Raw genomic sequence first — 19,922 nt, 5'->3', positions numbered from 1 at the left:
CACACAGGATGCAGATAAATACGCTAGATTCGTACTCACCCTGTCTAGAAAGGAAAGCAGAACTATCGTAGGTATGCTGACTGGCCACAATTTGATAGCGGCGCACGCATACATGATCGGAATTACAAACAACGATAGCTGCAGATTTTGCAATGAACTAGAAGAGAGGGAAACTCTTGAACACCTTTTTTGTTCTTGATCTGCTAGAACCAGATTGAAATGCTTACGTATTACAAGATGTCTACTACAAAGAAACGTAAAGGTCTAGCTCCATCTGGGTGCACTAAGGATCAATAGGTCTATGTGATGGCTTTCAGCCAGCCAAGTCAACCTAACCTAACCTAATATGTACATATAAACGCTTTGTTAGAAACAGGATAATAATCCTAAATAAAGATGAAGAAGATGACTAGATTCCGAAGATTACTGAATCACTTAAACATAACTTGGACACTAAATTAAATAGACAGTTAAATTGATAAATAATAAAATTCAATGAGTTACTTATACAAATTGCTTGACTACGCAAACTCGAGAACAAGATTTACAGAAAACATGTTAAACCCTTCAAATGCTCTGTAAGAGGGGCGAAATTGAGGAAATTGGATCAGATAACTTCAATATTAAATGGATCATGAGAGAAAAGTACTCCATTATGGACATTGAAGCTTAATTGGCCGAGTAGATCTGAACAGACATTGGTCGCGGAAATTATATTTTGGTTATTTATTTACCCTATGAATAGAAAGTACCGGGAAAGTTCAAATAAAACAAAACAGGGTTAACTTTCAGGCAAATTTATTTTATCTCTTTTAGAATATGGCCCGTCTGAAGCAACACACATGTGCCAACGTTAAACCCAGTCCTCCATGCACCCCTGGTAGGCCGACGAAGGGATGCCCTTCAGCTCCTTCGTCGCATTCTCTTTGATCTCCTCTATCGGATGAGATCTCCTTCCACGAAGTGATAACTTCAACTTGGGAAACAAAAAGAAGTCGCACGGGGCCATATCAGGTGAACACGGTGCTTACACAATAGTATTTACTTGGTGTTTGGTTAAATAATCCAGCACAATTTGGGCTCGGTGCGATGACGCGTTATCATCATGCAAAATCCAAGAATTGTTTGCCCACATTTCCGGCCGTTTGCGACGCACAGCATCTCTCAAATGCTTCAAAATGGATAAGTAATATCCTTTATTGATTTTCTGACCCGATGGAAAGTACTCATGGTGCACTAAGCCTTGGCTATCAAAGAAAACTGTTTTCACGGTCAGCCCAGTACTTTTTGATCATAGGGTATTTATTTGTTTACGAGTATATCAGTAGTACAGGATAAGACTTAAATCTTTGTATACTACTTCAACATTATTTTATCCAACTTGAATGACTTTAACATGGAAATTTCTTAATACAACTGCTCATTAACAAATCAATCCAATACATGTAACTTAACAATATAATAATAAGATACGGCTTTGATGGTAGAAAAAAACAGTATAGATTAACCAAAAAAGCGTAGTTGCTGGAGAATAAAAGTAAAATTAAATTAAATTGAATATAAGCATTGAGATTTCAACGAGTCGTCTGGCTTCAAGTGATAAAACATTGATACGCATGCCCCGAGCCATATAGGGTGGCAAGTGACTATGAACATGAAGTTGTTGAAGATCAAAACGCACAAACTTGCGCTGAACTCCTTCACTTCTTAGATAATGGTATTCAAGAGGACGAAAGCATACTCCAACTCTGAATGGACTTGGTACATTCCTGGTTAATTTAGTATATGGCATGATGCCCAAAACTCTACAGTTTTCAAGATATTTGTTATTCGTACGTACGTCCACCCCTTTTTAGCGTTAGTTCAAAGGTCAAGTTTTTCTGATTTTTGTTAAGGGGTATGCCAATTAATAAAAATCATGAATAAAATTTTAAGTAAATCTGTACAGTTAAAAATAGCTGCTTGATAAAGTTTAGAATTTACGATGTTTCACTATTTCCTACTTCACATAATTAAAAAATTATTTTAGAAACTAGTACTAGGTTTCACAATAAGTTTTGCGGATCGATAAGAGACGACGTTGCTACTGGCCTAATTTTTTTTTGTCATTTTGGTACAATGTTCATATGAACGTAGGTGAAAGTTTCATTTCAATCTGTCAATGCATTCTTAGTTTACAAGCCATTTAGAAGCGACATGTCAGAGTATTTTCCAAAATGGAAAAAATTAAGTATCGCGCAGTGATTGAATTTTTTTTCTGGGAGGTATAAAAGTACGAACGAATGTGGAAAATTTATAGGCATTTTTCGGCATCAATTAGTACAGTAGAAAGATTGGTTGCTGAGAGTATTGGGTTTCAGCATTCGCTAACAATAGAACAAAAACGCATACAAATACTCAGCAACGACTTACTCAGCAACATCTAGAGCGTTTTCGAAAGGATAAAGTGGATTTTGTGCATCGATTCATTACTATGGATGAGACTTGCGTCTATCATCAAGATCCTTTATCAAAACTAGAGCCTGAAGAGTGATGCGAAACGAGTATCCGAAACGAGTATCCAGAATTTGGCTAAGAAGGTGTCAACGTCAGTTTTTTGGGATGCAAAAGAAACGCAAACTTGCAAATGAAGGAAAAAATTCGTAAGAAAAAACCCACTTTGCAAAAGAAAAAAATTACTTTTCATCAAGGCAATGCACCGTGTCTCAAGATCATTTTGGCGATAACTAAAATCCATTAAGTAAAGTTCGAATTATTGGAGCATCCACCGTATTTCCCAGATTTGGCCTCTAGGGACTTCCATATGTTTCCAGACGTAAAAAAGTGCAAGCGTGGAAAGCGGTTTTCTTCAAATGATGAGGTCATAATAGCTGTGAAAGCTGTGCAGCCCTATCAGATTCTTACTTTATGGATGGAGCTCATATGTTGGAATCTCGATGAAACAAGTGTATTGATGTTCAGAGGGACTATACTGAATAATAAAGTGTACATATTCCAAACCATAAAAATTTGTTTTTTTATCGAATCGCAAAACTTTTTGCACGTCCTAGTATGTCTATTTAGCCCACAATAATTTATTATATTCATTGGTTTAATAAATAAATCTAAAAAAATCTAGAAACAAAAGACAAAAATAGCACAGATCTTCTAGCTTCTAATGGCCTGAGATTAGTTACAAGTAAGCGACTACTGTAGGGTGGTATAGACTCCGAAAATTTTAATTGGTCTCAAGAAATTTGTCTGCTTATTAGTAACTTGGAAACTTAATGGCGAGGCCTCCAAATGTCGTAAAAATTAATAAATCATGTCGTTTGAACAGAAAAAGCTGAGATATTTTTTTCAACAAAATTATCTCCCTCAGTTGTGCTTCCACTGGTTGAATTTGTGTGGTCAAGTGACAAATGTGTAATAATGAATTCTTATGGCAGGTGTGAAGTTACTGCACCTCCCTCCTAACATATTTATATTTGTTAGCACCTACGTCAAATGTTGTTGTACAGGTTAACAAATGACATACAAATAAAGAGCAGCTACATAATAACAATTTGCTTTGCTTGTACTAAATGGAAATTTTCACCAGTGGAAGGCGAGTAAGTTGAGGCCGGCTGACGTACACCTAAACTCAAACATAGGCAGGCACACTTACACCTACATACATATATGCAACTACAAAAAGTTACGTTAGAAAATGCGTTTGTTCCAACAGACATGTAATCTGTTGTGTAATGTCTTTAGTTGTGTCAACTTTCGTTTAAGTAAAGACTAAATAATTCTACAAGTGAAAGTTTTGAAATAACATTAAGATAAATTTCCCCGGGGAAGCAGCGGAACAAAGCAAAGTTGCGGCACCGGCTGGTACACTCGTGGATACATATTTGTACAAAGTATTTATATAGCCCAAGGAAAACGTGACATATTCGTGAGAGGAATGTGGGTGAAAACGAGCGTATATAGGCTGAAATCTGCAGAGAAACAGTAGCAGTAACAAAAACAAAACCAAGCACGCAAAAGGATGTCAACACTTAACGTTATGGGAATTCGATGTACTTCTAAACGGAGAGTGTAGGGTGAAAAGTGAATGAAAGCAATGCTCAAGCCTATAGCCACATGCGGCTTAGAAACAAGCAGAGACAATCTTATCACTTCTAACTGCTTTCGTGCATACATATGTCTGCACAAATACACACTCGTACCTACTCAGTGATGACGAGTTGTAAATAAAATGTATGCAGTGTAAGTAGTGACAAATTCATATCTGAAACTGGTGCCTACTGAGATCTCATACTTGGCTTGGCGTAATTTTTGAAAATTTGTTCTACATAAATTAAATTTAAAATGAAAATTAAATGGAAAAATTTAAATTACTTAGAAAAGTTACACTCTAGTTCATCACTCTTTTTCTTTCACTGAACTTTGAAATCCCTTCGAAAGCTTGTAGCTGCTCACATTGTCAGTAGAAAAATCATATAAAACCAAGCAAGTTTGGTTGCTCTGCAGGCTATAGCTGTGAGTTGATAATGTCAGTGATTTTCAGTTCAATCCGTTTTACATTTGATTTCCTCAAACTGCTCTTATTTGCTTTTTCAATGCTAGCTAAAATATTTTCAAAGGATTTTTTGGTAGACAAGAATTTAAATTGGTCCAAAGAATTTGGTAAAAGATTATTGTTAGAGATCTGTGCTGCTTAATTACTTTGATTTGCTTGCGCAACTTTAAATTTAATGAAATAGTAAAAAATAGTAAAAATTCGAGCTTAAAAAGATCGGGCATAATAAACGTACATAAGTTAAGAGAAGTGAGAAGTTTGACATCTTATGCAATGCTAAGTTTCTTACAACATTTTATACTATGTTCTGTTAATTAGTGTGTTATGCATTATGTTATATTCACTTTTGCTTTGTTATATTAAGTTATGCTGCAGTAAGTTATGTTGTGCTATGTTGTATTATGCTATATTATGCTATGTTATGTTGCCATGTTATAATTTTTATATTATTTTAAGTTATTTTGCTATCAAATTCAACTTTGTTGTGTGTTCTGCTATGTAATGTTATGCTATGTTATGTTATGATATGTAATTTTATATAGCAATATGTTATGCTATGCTATGTTTCTTACAATACGTTATGTTATGTCAGCATATTTAATGTATAGTTATGTAATGTTATGTGCTGTTATATTATATTATCACTTATTGAAATCGAGCGTTTGCTCCTGCAAAAAAAAATTGAGGCAAATCACTTTATAAATTCTTCTACAACCAAAATTTCCTACTGGGTTTTACGGTTTTGTGTGCACTAATGCGTAAGTGTTGAAATAGTTGAAGCGCAAATGGGAGTATCAAAAATTTACAACGTCCCAAACCCTAAAAAGGTAGTAATAGTAGGGCAGCCGGAAGGAACTTGAAAGGATTAGTTATATTTTCATAGTATGATTTTAAATGGCCTGCGGTTATGGTTACTATGCGTTTTGCTACTTGGCACTTTATAACTTAATAAATATTTAGTGTTTATGCCAGTAAATTAAAATATCCGTAAATATTTATTTTTTGCTTACAACTATTTGTTAAATAGAATGGGTGAGGTGGAAGACATTAGCATTTTGTAAACATACATTTATTTATATTTCCAGCTTACTTTTTAATGGTTATACAAAATTTATGGGTACAACTAAATTTCTAGATATGCCATTTTTTATATCGTAGCCGAAAACAAAAAGATTGAGGGTTAGCCTGGTTTTAATGATCATTAAATATCTGCGAACTAAGCAGGAATTGGAATTGGACTTTCACGTTTTAAAAATATTTGAGTGCTTCAGCCTACTTCGCCCATTTTGCATTATTTATGTACTTTTTAAGTGTAGATTGGCGGAGGAGTCTTTTACGAGGAGCTCCCCATCAGACTCAAATTCAGGCTACCGGACCACTGCAGTGTGTTCCAGGCAGAGGTAGCCGCAATTAAGGAGGCAGCTGATTGGCTGCTCAAATGCGTATTAACGGTCAAGAAAGTAAATATTTACTCCGACAGCCAAGCGGCAATAAGGGCCCTCGGGTCTATGACGGTGCATTCGGAATCGGTCAAGGAATGCTTGACCTCGCTTTCGACTGCGTCCGAATTCTTTAACATCAGCCTCATCGGGGTTCCTGGTCACAGCGACATTGCTGGAAACTGTGAGGCAGATGAGCTGGCCAGACAAGGGACATGCGAAGTGATTTCCCCGCGAAGGGAGAGAATTGGGATCCCCCTGACTACCTGCGGTCTGCTTCTGGAAAGATGGGCATTGCACCAACTCAGCGAGCGCTGGGCAAGTACACAAACGTGTAAGGTCGCGAAATCCTTCTGGCCACGTGTGGACCGGAGGCGCTCGGGCGAGCTTCTGAGGCTGACAAAATCTCAGCTCTCTAATCTCGTGGGTTGTCTCACAGCACACAATGCGCGAGGAATGCATGCTGTGAGACTTTGAATCACCTCGAGTCCTTTTTGCGCTGGATGTATGGAGGATGAGGTGGAACCATCTCAGCACCTTCTCCTTAGCTGCCCTGCTCTGGCGGGTCTAAGATCTAGGCATCATGGCTCCTACTTCTTTGCCACGCCTGCTGATATAGCTGGCGCTGACATTAAAACCCTGATGAATTTCATCAGCAGCATAAAGCGATCGACGCAAACATAGTCATCGTTCGTAATCCGCACGGTCCTAACCATCCCAGCACCATCTCTCCCCGCCCTCTCCCTGTATCCCATCGGTCTTTCTCTCCCGCCTCGCCCCTTCATAATGGCATCTTCGTCCAAGTGTGCCCATTCCCTGGGCAACCATATCAACCTAACCTAACCTAAGTGTAGATTTAGCAGGCGTTTTGATTTTTCGAAAATAATTTTTTTTTACATTTTTTGGCAAGAAATGCTAGGATTGCAATTTTTATGTTCTATTTTAATATAATATTACCTCAATTTATTCCGACGAAAAGCGACTCATTATCATAACTTAATGAAAAAACTTCTGGCCTGCTACTGATGTCACTTTAGCTGTCAAAGTAATATGAAAGTTCAAATTCCAAAATGTAAGTTGAAATATTCTACACATCAACACACTAATACTGCCAAGAAGATTTAATTTCGGCTGATGGTAGCTGGTGTATGCATCGCTTAGCGGGGCAACGCGTAAAAAGTGTTTGATATAAAAAAAAAAATGTACAAAAAGACGAATAAACAAGTCTGTGATAGACCCATTTAGACGTGTAGTGCAGAGATGCAAGGTTAAGCTACAAAGAAGAAAATATAGGAGGTGTGTTCAAAAAGTCAATCGTAGCGTAGTGTCGTCCCTTCATGAACCTCTTTAGTTTCAGGAACAAGAAAAAGTCACAGGGGCCAGATCTAGGGAATACGGTGGCTGTGGCATCATTAGTGTGTTGTTTCTGGCCCAAAAGTCGCGCACAAGCAACAATGTGTGAGCAGGGGGGTTATCGTGATGCAAGAGCCAATTTTTGTTCTTCCACAAATCCGGGCGTTTGTGGCGGATTGTTTCGTGCGAATTGCGGGCAATATTCCTTATTGACCGTTTTACCCTGTGGCAAGAGCTCATGATGCACAACTCCCCTGCAATCGAAGAAAACGGTAAGCAAAACTTTTACATTCGACCGAACTTGGCGCGCTTTTTTTGGTCTTGGTTCGTGCGGCAACTTCCACTGAAATGATTGAACTTTGGTTTCCACGTCATAACCATAAACCCACGATTCGTCACGACTTGTCACCCTCTGCAGCAAATTTGGGTAGTGGCGGACAGAGTCAAACATCTCATTAGCAATGTTCAAGCGATGCTGCTTTTGGTCGAAATTGAGCAGTTTTGGTACGAATTTTGCGGCGATCCGTCTCATGCCCAAATCATTAAAAAAATCTAATGGTATGAGCCAATCGATACGTCTAGATCCTCAGCAACTTCTATAACGGTGATTCGACGATTGGCCAATACCATTTTCTTCACTTCATCAATTTTTTCGGCCGTTGTTGAAGTGCTCGGGCGTCCAGCACGTATTTCGTCGTTCAAACCTTCTCGGCCTTCCGAGAACATTTTGTACCATCGATAAACTTTGCTTTGTTTCAAAGTAGCTTCTCCGAAATGACACAATCAACATTCGGAATGCATCCGCGCACTTAATTTCGTTTTTCACACAAAATTTGAGCAGGTTCTCTTATCCATCTTTTTGAATAGGCAAAAATCGAAGACGAGCCAACACGCGTGCAAGCAAAGCAGCTGTCAACAATTACCTGAACTTTCGAAATGGCTGAACTCGTCGGCATGAGTGAGAGACATGAGTACCAACATATCGCCACAATAAAATCGAAATTTGAATATACGTAACCTGCGAAAAATTAAAATTCGCGATACTTTTTGAACACACCTCGTATGCTACGCACTTGAGAAATTAAAATTTTACGATCCATCGAAGAAAGAACTCGTCTAGATTGCCTAAGAAATGAGGCATTAAGGGAGGACACGAAACTCGAAAGGACCATGTAACAAGGGCACCCAGTGATCGAATGGGGATTGCTAAAAATTATATTATAAACTGAACGGAAGACGTACAACGGGAAAAAATCTAAAAGGATGGAAGTATAACTGAGTATCTACGTCAATTGAAGACACTCAAAGAAATTTTCTTTTTTTTATCTCATTTTTATTTTCTCGTGAAATGAAATGTAATTTATGATTGTCAGAAGAAAAATAGCCCAGGAGCCAATAATAAAAGACAAAGAAGAAGAAGAAAACTTTTTATTAAGATAAAACACACTTTCGACTGGTTTTTCAATTTTTGGTATTTTCTAAATAACTCCCTTTGCGCTTGAATGTAACAATCAAATACTCCAAACAAATTTTGTTGCCAAATATTTTAATACTTTAGTATTTAATTCTTAAAATATTTCCCTATTGAGCAAAAATTTATGCACTTAAAACCAGTGAACCTACAACATTTTGTGACTCCTAACAATGCAGTCACTTACCGCCTGAATAGGTTTAATAATAAATCACAAACAATTTATGATTTACAAAGATTTGCGAAGCCAACGCGTAATCAATCATAGAATCCCTTTAGGACCGCCATGTAAATAGGCAAGCAAATCCTGTTTACCTTGCGCAACAAAAGCACAACCATTTATTATTAAACAAACACTTAATGTTTATTCTTACCTTTCCATTTATTGAATGTTTCTTTTTTCCCTTCTTCTCTATCTCTTTGCAGATAAATTCGGTGCGCAAATAAGCAAATGAACCATAACAATAAATCGTAGCTCCTTAGAGAATGTTAACACGATAAACCAGAAGTAAAGTGAGTGCAGAAAAGAGGAGGGACGGCAGGAAAGAAGGCAGAACAAATAAAAATAGAAGTCGGCAAACAAAGTGAAACGCAACCAAGCGACAAAAAAGAATTGAAAATAAAGGGGAGATGACCGAAAAGTGCAAAGAAGGCAGGCTAGAAGAGGTAGTGTTGAAGGGGCAAAGTGCACATTAGGATGTTTGGAGAAAGCAGGAGTCACAGTCTAATCCTCGAGGGCCAAGAATATTTATCGATAATCGCAGCAAGAAAATCTACATTAGCTACGCAAATGAACTGGAAAGGGCAAAGAGTGCAGTAAAAGCAATAAAAACAAAAGCAGAAAACAAAAACGGTAGCTGAACTAGCAACAGCAAATAAAGTGTAACAAATCGGGACCAAAGGGCGGGAAACAAGCAGTAAAAATAAGCAACTGAAGTAAATAAAAGCCAACAATTTGAGCATTTGAAGCAAAACAAAAGACGAAGACAATAAAAGTGGCAAAGTGGCTATGCAAAAGCGGCAAAGTGGCAATCTAACCAGCTCGCAATACAACTTCAAGTCAGTTGTTTGTTGTACGAGCCAGTATTGAGTGTAGTTTCGCAAGGGGTGTGAATGCCAAATGGTTATAAACTGTTTTACTCAAACACACATAAATCGTTTTTCGAAAACAAAAACTTTTTCAAGCCTCTAAAGTGCCACTGAAAATTCATAAAACAATCGTAAAACAGACAGCCTTTAACGCCATTGAACCGAAAAGCGGAGCAGGTCTTACGGCCCATTCGGCTCAATAAAAACAAAAACAAAGAAATATTTATACAAAATATTTTATTTAAGTATTTTGTTATTATTTGCGCATACTTTAAATTTTTATTACATATTTTTTATGGGTGTCGCGGCGCGGACGCGGAGTCGCCATTTATGAAAGGAAGTGACACAAATTCAAAGTGACGCAAGTGAAATGAAAGCAAAAATGTGAGCACACACATACAAATAACGCAAGCACATATTCATACATATATAAGCGCAATACAGTTATAGTTATATGTAGCGTGTGCCATTACCATTGCGGGTGCGGCTGACTGCTAGAAAAATATCTAAACTGACACTGGCAGAATGACACGCCGAAGAAAGGCTGACAATCATTATTCTTTTCGTAAACCCGCCAACACCGCTCATACCCGTCAAACGCCAATGCATGCGCTTTGTCGCAATTATTGTTGTTGCAATAGCAGGGCGAATTTGTTGCGACGGCTGCAGTGAGCGCAAGGCGCCAAGTCAAATTGTAGTGAAGTGCGAGGAAGTGCCGAGATTTCCGCGTGCATAGACAACAGTTTTAGAGCAAAAATCCGCAATGCGAATAAAGCGAAATGCAATTGCCAAACACCCCAAATGGCGGCCAGTGAGTGCACTGCTGCTGAAGTAGAAAGTCCAAAAAGCGGTAACCAAAGGTGCGTTGAAGTTGACTGCATAAGTAATTGCGGTGTGACAGCCAGCGCTCTAGTGAGTGAGCGAGTGAGATCTTGAGTGACGGACAAAGTTTTTAAATTGCGAAAAGCGGTAATAGGAGCAATACTTGCCACACTCGCAATTCTACAGCAATATCATTTACCACAGTAACAAATCTTCGCAGCAACTTTTGTAGTTCAGCGCAAGCAGGTTAGTGGCAGTGCTAAGCCAGCGCCAACACAAACTGCAACGCCAGCAATAGCGACAGCAACAGCATGCATTCAAGACAGCCAGACGTACGCGCGCCAATGTGGCAACAGCTGCTGGCAGCTGTCATTTTCTCCCTGCTTAGCATAGTAGGTAAGTGAAAAGTGCATGAAGAATATATTAATGAATTTGTAATTTGCAAGTGGGAGTATGAAAGCTTTAGAAACCGGTGCAGCATCTGTGAAAGGTAGCTAACAACTCGAATGGCATTTAAATTCCTTGCTGTTTCATTGCTATACACACACACACTCACTAAGATATATACATATATACGCAGTAGTGAAAAGTGCAACTACTCAAAAAATATTCTACTTTATGAATTGGTAGCGAACTAGTTGTAAAATAACCAATTAGAGGTCTATGCAAAATAAACAGTATGAAATGAAACTACTCAGAAAACATTTTATTTCATAAACTGGTATTTTATAGAAGAATTCTTACTAGTTCGATTGTAACTAAATGCAGACTAGTTGGAAATGTCCAACGATACATTAAAAACATAGTAAAAGTCAAACTATTCAGCAAAAATTCTACTCTATGGTTAGGTATTTGATAGAAGATTTCATACTAGTTCGATTGTAACTAGAAGCGAACTAGTTGGCAAATAACCAATGACATAGGAAAACCATCAGTGAAAACTCAAACTATTCAGAAAAAACTGTTACTTTATAGAAGAATTCATAATAAATCGAAGGCAACTAGAATTCAACTATATTAGTTCAAAAGTAACTACAATGTAATTAGTTAACAAATTTCCAATTAGAGTTATATGCAGAATAAGTATTCTTCTACTATGCCCGTTGTTTTTGTTGTTGTTAAGTTTTTAGATAGTATTAATTTTATTTGAATTTGCTTTCAAAAGTTTCAAAATAAACGAAATTCTGAGATATGTGTAATTTTTAAAAACACAACCACTTTAAGCAGAAAAATGTAAATACAAGTAAACCTTATATACAATAAATTAAATCATGATAAAATATTTACTTACCTTTTCAACTCGTCTAAAAATGGTGAGTTCGGCTACAAATTAGACTAGAATCTTTTGTGTTTATTATAAACTAGTCAAGTAACTGGTATACGACTGATGCAGCGGTTTACTACTACGCTAATTGGTATAAAGCTGAAGCAGATGATCAGCATTTTATGAACTGGTATTATGATGGGCACAACATTTGTGGCACAACATCAAGACGCACACCACAAATAGGAGGAGGAGCTAGGCCAAACACCCAAAAAGGGTGTACGTGCCAATTATATATATACATATATTATATTATGATGGAAGAACTTAACCAGTTCGAAAGTGAATTGTACCAGTTGCATATGCACCAATTAGAGGTGTAGCCAAAAACTCAAATTTTCTTCTGTTATTTAATATCATTAGGAGTGCTCCGAACGTTGAAACCGTCAAAAATAAAGATTAGACGTAGCGAAATTTTGATGGAGTCAATCAGCACCTTCTTTCTCCCTTATCGCCTAATTCAGCAACGAGCGCAATATTGAGGCAGTGGCTAACTAGTTCGATAAATGGTGCGATGAGGTTGTATAGGTCACCAATTTTAAAAACAGTGAAAACAGAAAACTGGGAGTGAATTGATGGTAAAGTAGTTTGAAGTACTTCGAAAAGTAGTAGATTTCACTGTGGGGTAAGCACCAAAAGTTTGAAAAAACAGAATCTGCTAAGACAGCTGAGCTACTTTTTACGCTACTTTGCAGTGTCAAAATGGCATAAATTACAGAATAGATTTGAAGCGAAAAAAGTTTATGTTTATTTATGAGTGTGCAATGAAGCTGTCACTTTGTATTTCTTGGCAGGAAAAAAATCAGGCACAGGTATGAATATTACAGTTAGTTGTGAAGTAGTTGAGGCGATGATAAGACAAATTTTAAATGAGCAAACTTGGGATCAATTTAGTTCTGCAGTTCGGATGAGTTTTATTTTACTTCTAGAAAATGAAAAAAGTTTTGAAGAATTGGTTAAATTTATGTGCTGTATTTGATTTTTTTAATTGCATAATTTACACTGCCAGCTCATCATTCAATAGATGCCTTCACAAAACTACAATATAAAAACCAGATTTCAATTTGACGGATATTTTTAAAGTCTGACTTGTACGAGGTCACAAAATTCATCACCGACTTTGACAATTTTTTTTTTTTTGTTTTTTTTCTTTGAATTTTTTTTATAAAAGTATACCTTCAAAGTGTAACAAAAAGTGCAAAAATCGAATTTTATAATGAAATTTTATAATTTCCGTCGAAATATACTTTTATAAAACATGAAGGAAAATTCATAGAAACGAAAAAAAGGAGGAGGAAGATAGTCAAAATTGTTCAAATTGTTAATATAAAAAAAGTTATTGTTCAAAAAAAAAAAAAGTATTTTATATTCGAGTTTGTTGTATCGCCTTCAACTTGGCTCCCATATACCACATTTTATGGGGGCGCATTCAAAGATAAATATTACGCTAGCCCTTTGGAGGTGATTCAAAAGTTCAACCATATAGTCGAACTTGCCATTGATGAGAAAAGTGCCGAAACTAGCGAAAATACACCCAAAAATAGGTAGAAAAAATGGGTTACTGAAAAGCAAAAAAAAAACAAAAAACACAAAAAAAAAACACAAAAAAAACACACAAAAATAAAATAAAGCACTGTATATCAAGTGTACTCGTAATGGCAAGTTTTATTCCCTCATGATAGAAAAATCATTGAAATATATTTTGCTGGTTATATTATTTATAGGTAATGGTAATGGAATGTTTTTTTTTCCAAAGTACATATCGGACAATCACTATATGGAGAAAATGTACAAGACTCCCAAGAAAAAAAAACTGTCAAAAATCAACGCGAGTTTTGAGCCACTTATTATATCATGGATAGAAAAACTCAATTCACAAATTTATGTGCTATGGGCAACCCTTACTGCTCGAAACTTTTTTAAATTAATTTACACAAAGTCCAACACTTGCATTTATTTGGTTTTTATGGAAAGATTATTGAAATTAAATAGGAAGCAAATAAGTTGTCACAATTTGTCAATAAGTTTCTGTGCTATTTTAACGCACTGCTTGTAAGCGGGGTGCTTGCATATTTATAAGGCAGATGATCCTCTCTGGCTTCCTTGCACCGTATGCAAAAAATGGTTATATTAAAACATTTCAAAAGAAATTTTTTACAAACGTCAGTAAAAAATTTACGAGTTTGATTTTCTTGAGAAAGTATTTCCTTTAGACTTGATAATTTTGCTTGTTTTCTTTTTTGGTGGTGTATTTTTGAAATTCTCAAGCCTTTAAGATTCCATCCAAAAACATAAAATTTCACTTGAGTCGTAAAAGGTTTGGGAAAATGGAACGAATTTTTTTAAAGTAAAATGTAGAGCCCATATTATTTTTTCATATAATTTTTTTATGGAAATGTTAAAATACCAAATAGGTCCAGTGGTGTAATCTTCTTCGGTTTGCTGTAAAGGGTGGCTAAATTTCAAGGGCCGATGTTGAATGTGACCGCACTTACACGTCAACGACACCATTGGACTTATTTCTTTGAAGTTATTTGAAAGAACAGGTGTACGTTAATACGCCAGCAACAATTCAAGAGCTAAAGGATGAGATAATTCGGCACATTAACGGCATAGAACCTAAATTATGCCTCAGCGTCATCGAAAATTTGGACCATCGGATGGAGGTGTGCCGCCGAGGCCGCGGCGACTGTTTGGCCAATATTTTGTTCCATACGCAATTGAGCCATACCAGTATTATCATAATAAAGAGAAGTGACAAGACTAGAAGCTTTCTCCCATGAATATTGTAGAAGTTGCAAAGATCAGGACGAGGAAGAAACAGTTGAGCACTTCCTTTGTAATTTTCCAGCCTTAGCTAATATCAGAGCAAATTTTCTAGGTAGACAGTTTTTCAATTCTTTTACGGAACTGTTCGGCATGGTAATTGGACCAAACCTGCGCTTCATAAGAGCCACAAAATGGTTTCATGAAGAATAATCGATGAGGTTCCCGTTACGCACAGTGATATCACAGCGGTCCTGTAAATTCTAAGTGAGGTGGTGGTACACAGCGGCTGCGGCCATAACCTAATCAAACCTATTACCACAGCTGAGCTCTTTTGGTCCCCACTGGCTTAAGGGGTTGGTAAATATTTTTTTATTTTAAAAATTTACATGTATCTATTTAATTTTATTAACTCTTATATTCCAAGAAATGTTGAAGACAATCAAACTGTATGCCATTCTTACAAATCAGATTAGTATACACATGAGTGTCTCCTGTTAGGGACTTTTGGGATTCTCACCACATTTAAAAAATGACTAGTTTCTTTGAAGTCCATTCCAAAATTTAAGCAAAATCGGGGTTCCAAGGAATCATAACTTTTTGCTACATTTAATTCGAAATGGCTGTACAAAGCTTTCAAATTTTATATTGAGGTATTTCGAGGAATAGATCGCTGGTGCATTGTTCAACGGTATATGTCACCAAAAACAAAAAACAAAGTTCTGCGCGCACGATTTCACACAAAGTATACAGCCAACTTTTCATTTGTGACAATTCTTTCAAACTTCATTGACAAAGTTTCCCGAAGACCAGTATTCTAATAGACGCACTTTACAACAAATCCTCAAGAATAGTCCGCTAATGCAATTGTCGCCCAAATCAAAATATCAACAGCCACAGCCTTGGCCTCAGCTCCCCACTTATGAAGCCGCCATTGTAGTGGTAGTAAATGCATAAACATACGACTAAGTATTTATGTAATATTTCTGTCTGTGCAGTCCTCTCCCCGCCCACCACTACCTTTATGGTAAGCCAGCCAATGTAGCGCTAATTGCTGTTGCCCCGTTGGAGGAAAACACATAAAACAAAGTCAAAAGCGAATGCCCACACCACGTGTTCGACAGTGTTGACGCATTGTGGAATGCTAAATCGTGCACATTGTCGAGATTTATTGGCCGGACAAGCGAAAGTTGCACTGAGCACGGCTGAGCTGAGCCGAAAGGGACTGGTGGCAGCTTTGCTACAATGGACAATACGGCAGGAAATCGCTGTGCATACATAACCTTTAGCGTGTCAACATTTTTCACAATGGCCTGCCTCTTCGTTCTACATATTTTATGGGCTGTGAAGTGTTGCCGTCGAAGTGGATGTGGGGCAGCGGTTAGGGTTGTTGAAAAACGAAAACAGGCATTCGAATTTTTATGAGCGCTGTCAGAATAGCAATTTGGTGTTGTTGTGAGCAGTGCATTAGAAGTTCAGCCAAATGTGATTCTTTACAAAATTGCAAAACGTTTAAATGTTACTAATACGCCATGTGCGCCAATTTATTTTCTAAATACTCAAATGGGGAGTTTTATGAGCTGTCGGTGCACTTGTGGTGTTTCATTTATTTTTTGAGCTTACAATGATGGCAAATACTTGTTTGGTATTGGATTTAAATTTATTGCCGTAAATCCAAAGTAGAATGAATAACAGTGGGTTCTTTAATATTGCGACGTAAAAGAATTAGAGTAACGCCTGTGATAACATAAGTCTACTAAATGCGTTCCATTTTATTCAAAGTGCTTACTTTTTATTCTTATGTTTTTTGGAATTTGCATATTTGATTATTGTAGGCTTTAATTTGAGTATAAGTTGAATGCCATATTTTCGGGAAATGTTGGGGTGGGTAGGTAGAAATGTAGAAGTGGCAGTCGGTCTTCAAACCAACTCACTTAGACCGCTCTAATACTCCTCATTAAATCATTTTATCTTAAGTGCAAATCTATTCATCTGGCTGAAACTTATAGTCCTAAGCTCATCAATATTATTCAAGTATCCAATCCTAGTGGCGTGTCACATGAGCCCGTAAATGTTGGAGAGACGGCACCAAAATAAAATTTTATAAGCGCTTTTACACACATTTTTTATTATTTAATTTATGTCGTATGCCCTCTTGGCCACTTACAGTCTATTGACAATTCTGTGCCTAACTCCGAGAATCAATGTTAGACAAAAATTATTCTTACATAATTTAGAAGTAGAGGTAATTTTACAATTTTACAGTAAAAATAATTCAGGAATATTACAAATTTAGTGTAATATGAAAATATATCAAAGACAAAACATTTTTAGATGAAATTCTGTTCCCTTAAGACTCTATAAATTCGAGTATTTATGGCATAACCACTACTATTGTAACTTTAAAAAAAGAGGTTATCTATAAAGTCGGTTTACTGACGATAGTTTAACGTGACAACGTCATTAGAAAATACTGATGTAATGGTTGCAATTTTCAAAACAAAATTTTAATTTTATTTGTTTGATAGATATTTTGTATGGATATAGACAAGGAGGTAAATGGAATTGCAATGGAATAGGTCAAGTTTCATTTACACAAACGTGAAAAATGACGAAACATTTATCAAATTCATGAAATATATCTTCAATTTCCATTGTGCATCAGACGTTAATTAGTCAACAACACTAAGAGGCAACATTATCGATTTGCCTTTTTCAAGACACTTTACACTCGAAACACTCCCTTTCATTTCCTACTTTTTCTATCATCGTCATATTTTCAACAGAGAAATGGTTCATTACCATGCACACAGGAAGAAGGCATGTGCAAATATACAAATATGTGAATTTATATACAAATGCGCATATACATACATATATATGCGCACACAAGTAGGAGAGAGCCAGATGTCGAGCGTTGCCGAACGCGGGGGCCGATTGTGCCTCTCTTGCAGTTCAAGTAAGGTAACGACGCATTTCTTGGTGCGTGCAGCCGGCTACATCGAATTATAAGACGTTATCACGTCAAAAGTTAGAAAAAGTTTTTCAAATAGTGGCCGCTCCTCGACAGGCAATGACAACCCTTCGTGTGTATTCGCACTATTAAAAAGCTCTTCATAAAAAATCATTTACCATTCGGAGTTGGCTTAAACCTGTAGATCGCTCTATTTGTAGAACAACTTCGAGATGAACGCCACAAAGAGAAGAAAAAGCTTTGCTAAATACCTAGCAGAAGTGACGCAGCAATTATTTTTGTTTTATCAAATATAGGATAGACTTTTACAACTTTTATCGGTATGGCCACAGACCCGGTATATTGTATTGCCAGCGTCAAAAGAAGGTGTACGCCACATATTGACAAGTTTTGACTATTTGCTTATTCATTTTTCCATTTCTATTATTTTTTTTATAAAACTATAGTTTATACTACAGCAAAACCCATGTAACGTAAAGCTTCAAATTTTGTTCAAAATCTATAGAAATTCGACGAATTCTCATCAAAATATCAAATATTTTAATCAGACTTTGTGGAAACATTTCTAATAAGCAGCTTTGTAGTCCATTGAAATTGAAAATTACGTTGATTTTTGAATTCTTTATTTGTTTTGCTGACGGTGTTGGGTGTTTTCTCCTATATATAGAAAAAATCGAGCATTCTTCCATAAAAAACTGCTTACTACATTAGCAGCACAGCGTTGAAAATATGACGTCACTCCAGATTTTTCCGCAAATGCAATTACAAACAACAACTTTTTTCCTACTTCTTGATCCTTTTAAACTGGTTCATGGTCGAAGCACTTTTTCATACCTTTTCGCTTTATAGCCGGAGCTCACAACAGCACTCATCCATTCATCACTTCAAGTGCTATCCATATCACTCATACGCAGCGTACAACCATACAACTGAAAACAATCAGCAGCTAAAGTCATGCTTTAGAGCATTTGCGTGGAAAGAAAATGAAGCGTAATGAGTACAAATACTTAATTTTCGCCATAATTATATGGCACATGGCAAGGCAAACGAAAGAAGACATGCCCGTACGTAAATTGTGGGTAGCATGCAAAAAGTAAAGCGAATAAAAAACTACTTAGTTGTAGGTAGTTCTTCAAGCGCACCTCAACGTTGCCGGCAGTCTTGGTAATATAAATAAACGATTTAACTTAAATTTGCACAATTAACTGCAATTTATTTCAATTAGGTCAACAGGAAAGCCGTATTTGAAAAAAGAAAGAAAAAAAAACATTACAAACTGCGCATTCATACAAGCACAACACACACACACACACACACGTAAGTATGTAAGCTGGAAAATGGCTCAAAATAACCAAATAAAACCCCATAAAATAACACAAATGCAGATTCAAACGAAAGTAACTAAAAGCACATAAAAAAACGGTAAAGAATGGTTAAGAAATGAAGAAATATGTAATGGCGCGAGAGAGCGAGAAAGAACCAAAAAAAAAAAACAAAGGAATCAAATATGCGCCAATAAATCAATTTTGCAAGCAATTTCGAGTATTTTACATGGTTCAAGTGAATGCCAGCCCGAAAGAACGGAATATTGCAAAAGAGTCAGAGAGCAGTATTCAATATGACTAAGACAAAGTGGAAAAAAATACACGTACGTACATGAAAAAGAAGAACGCCGCGAAGGCAGCTGAAAGAGGCATGCCAGCCAACCGATAAGCCAATATGCTTAAATACATGTGCCTTAGCAGTTGTAGTACTTCATATTGTATGCTTCTACATATTTAGTGATACTATAAGCTTTGTATGTCAGGTGCGCCATGGCGTATGATTGGGCGCTGCCAATGCTAAGCAGGCGCTGCCATGCTTTTGTGCACGCTGCCTTATATGCACGTGTGTGTGAAAGGTAGGTGCACTGCCGAAGATATAGCTAACAAATTTGTTTGTAAAAACTCACATAAAAAGTCAAGCGCATATGCTTATTTTTGTATGCATATTTCTCCAAATCCTCTAGTTGAACATAAAATTCGACTGAATTCGTAATGGATTTTTGCTTACGAAAATATTTCGTACTTACTTTTATTTGATATAGCACATATCTGGTGCCTTGTAGCTATTTTTTCATAGTTTGCTTTATTCTTTTT

At 36.6% G+C, this 19,922-nt stretch overlaps 1 protein-coding gene across 1 annotated transcript in view; it reads left to right on the top strand.

Annotated features, from left to right (window-relative positions):
* The first annotated feature begins 9,239 nt into the window (after positions 1–9,239).
* LOC128862579 (zwei Ig domain protein zig-8) overlaps positions 9,240–19,922 on the top strand; it is a 186,755-nt gene continuing 176,072 nt past the window's right edge. The window contains exon 1 of the mRNA XM_054101301.1: positions 9,240–11,116. Within this exon, the coding sequence (XP_053957276.1) occupies positions 11,032–11,116 (85 nt within the window). The 5' untranslated portion in view covers positions 9,240–11,031. The remainder of the gene's footprint in view (positions 11,117–19,922) is intronic.

The sequence above is a fragment of the Anastrepha ludens genome, chromosome 2 (assembly GCF_028408465.1).
Source record: "Anastrepha ludens isolate Willacy chromosome 2, idAnaLude1.1, whole genome shotgun sequence".
NCBI classification, from domain to species: Eukaryota; Metazoa; Arthropoda; class Insecta; order Diptera; family Tephritidae; genus Anastrepha; species Anastrepha ludens.
Note: the sequence above shows the minus strand (reverse complement) of the source record. Positions and strands in the feature narration are given on the sequence as shown.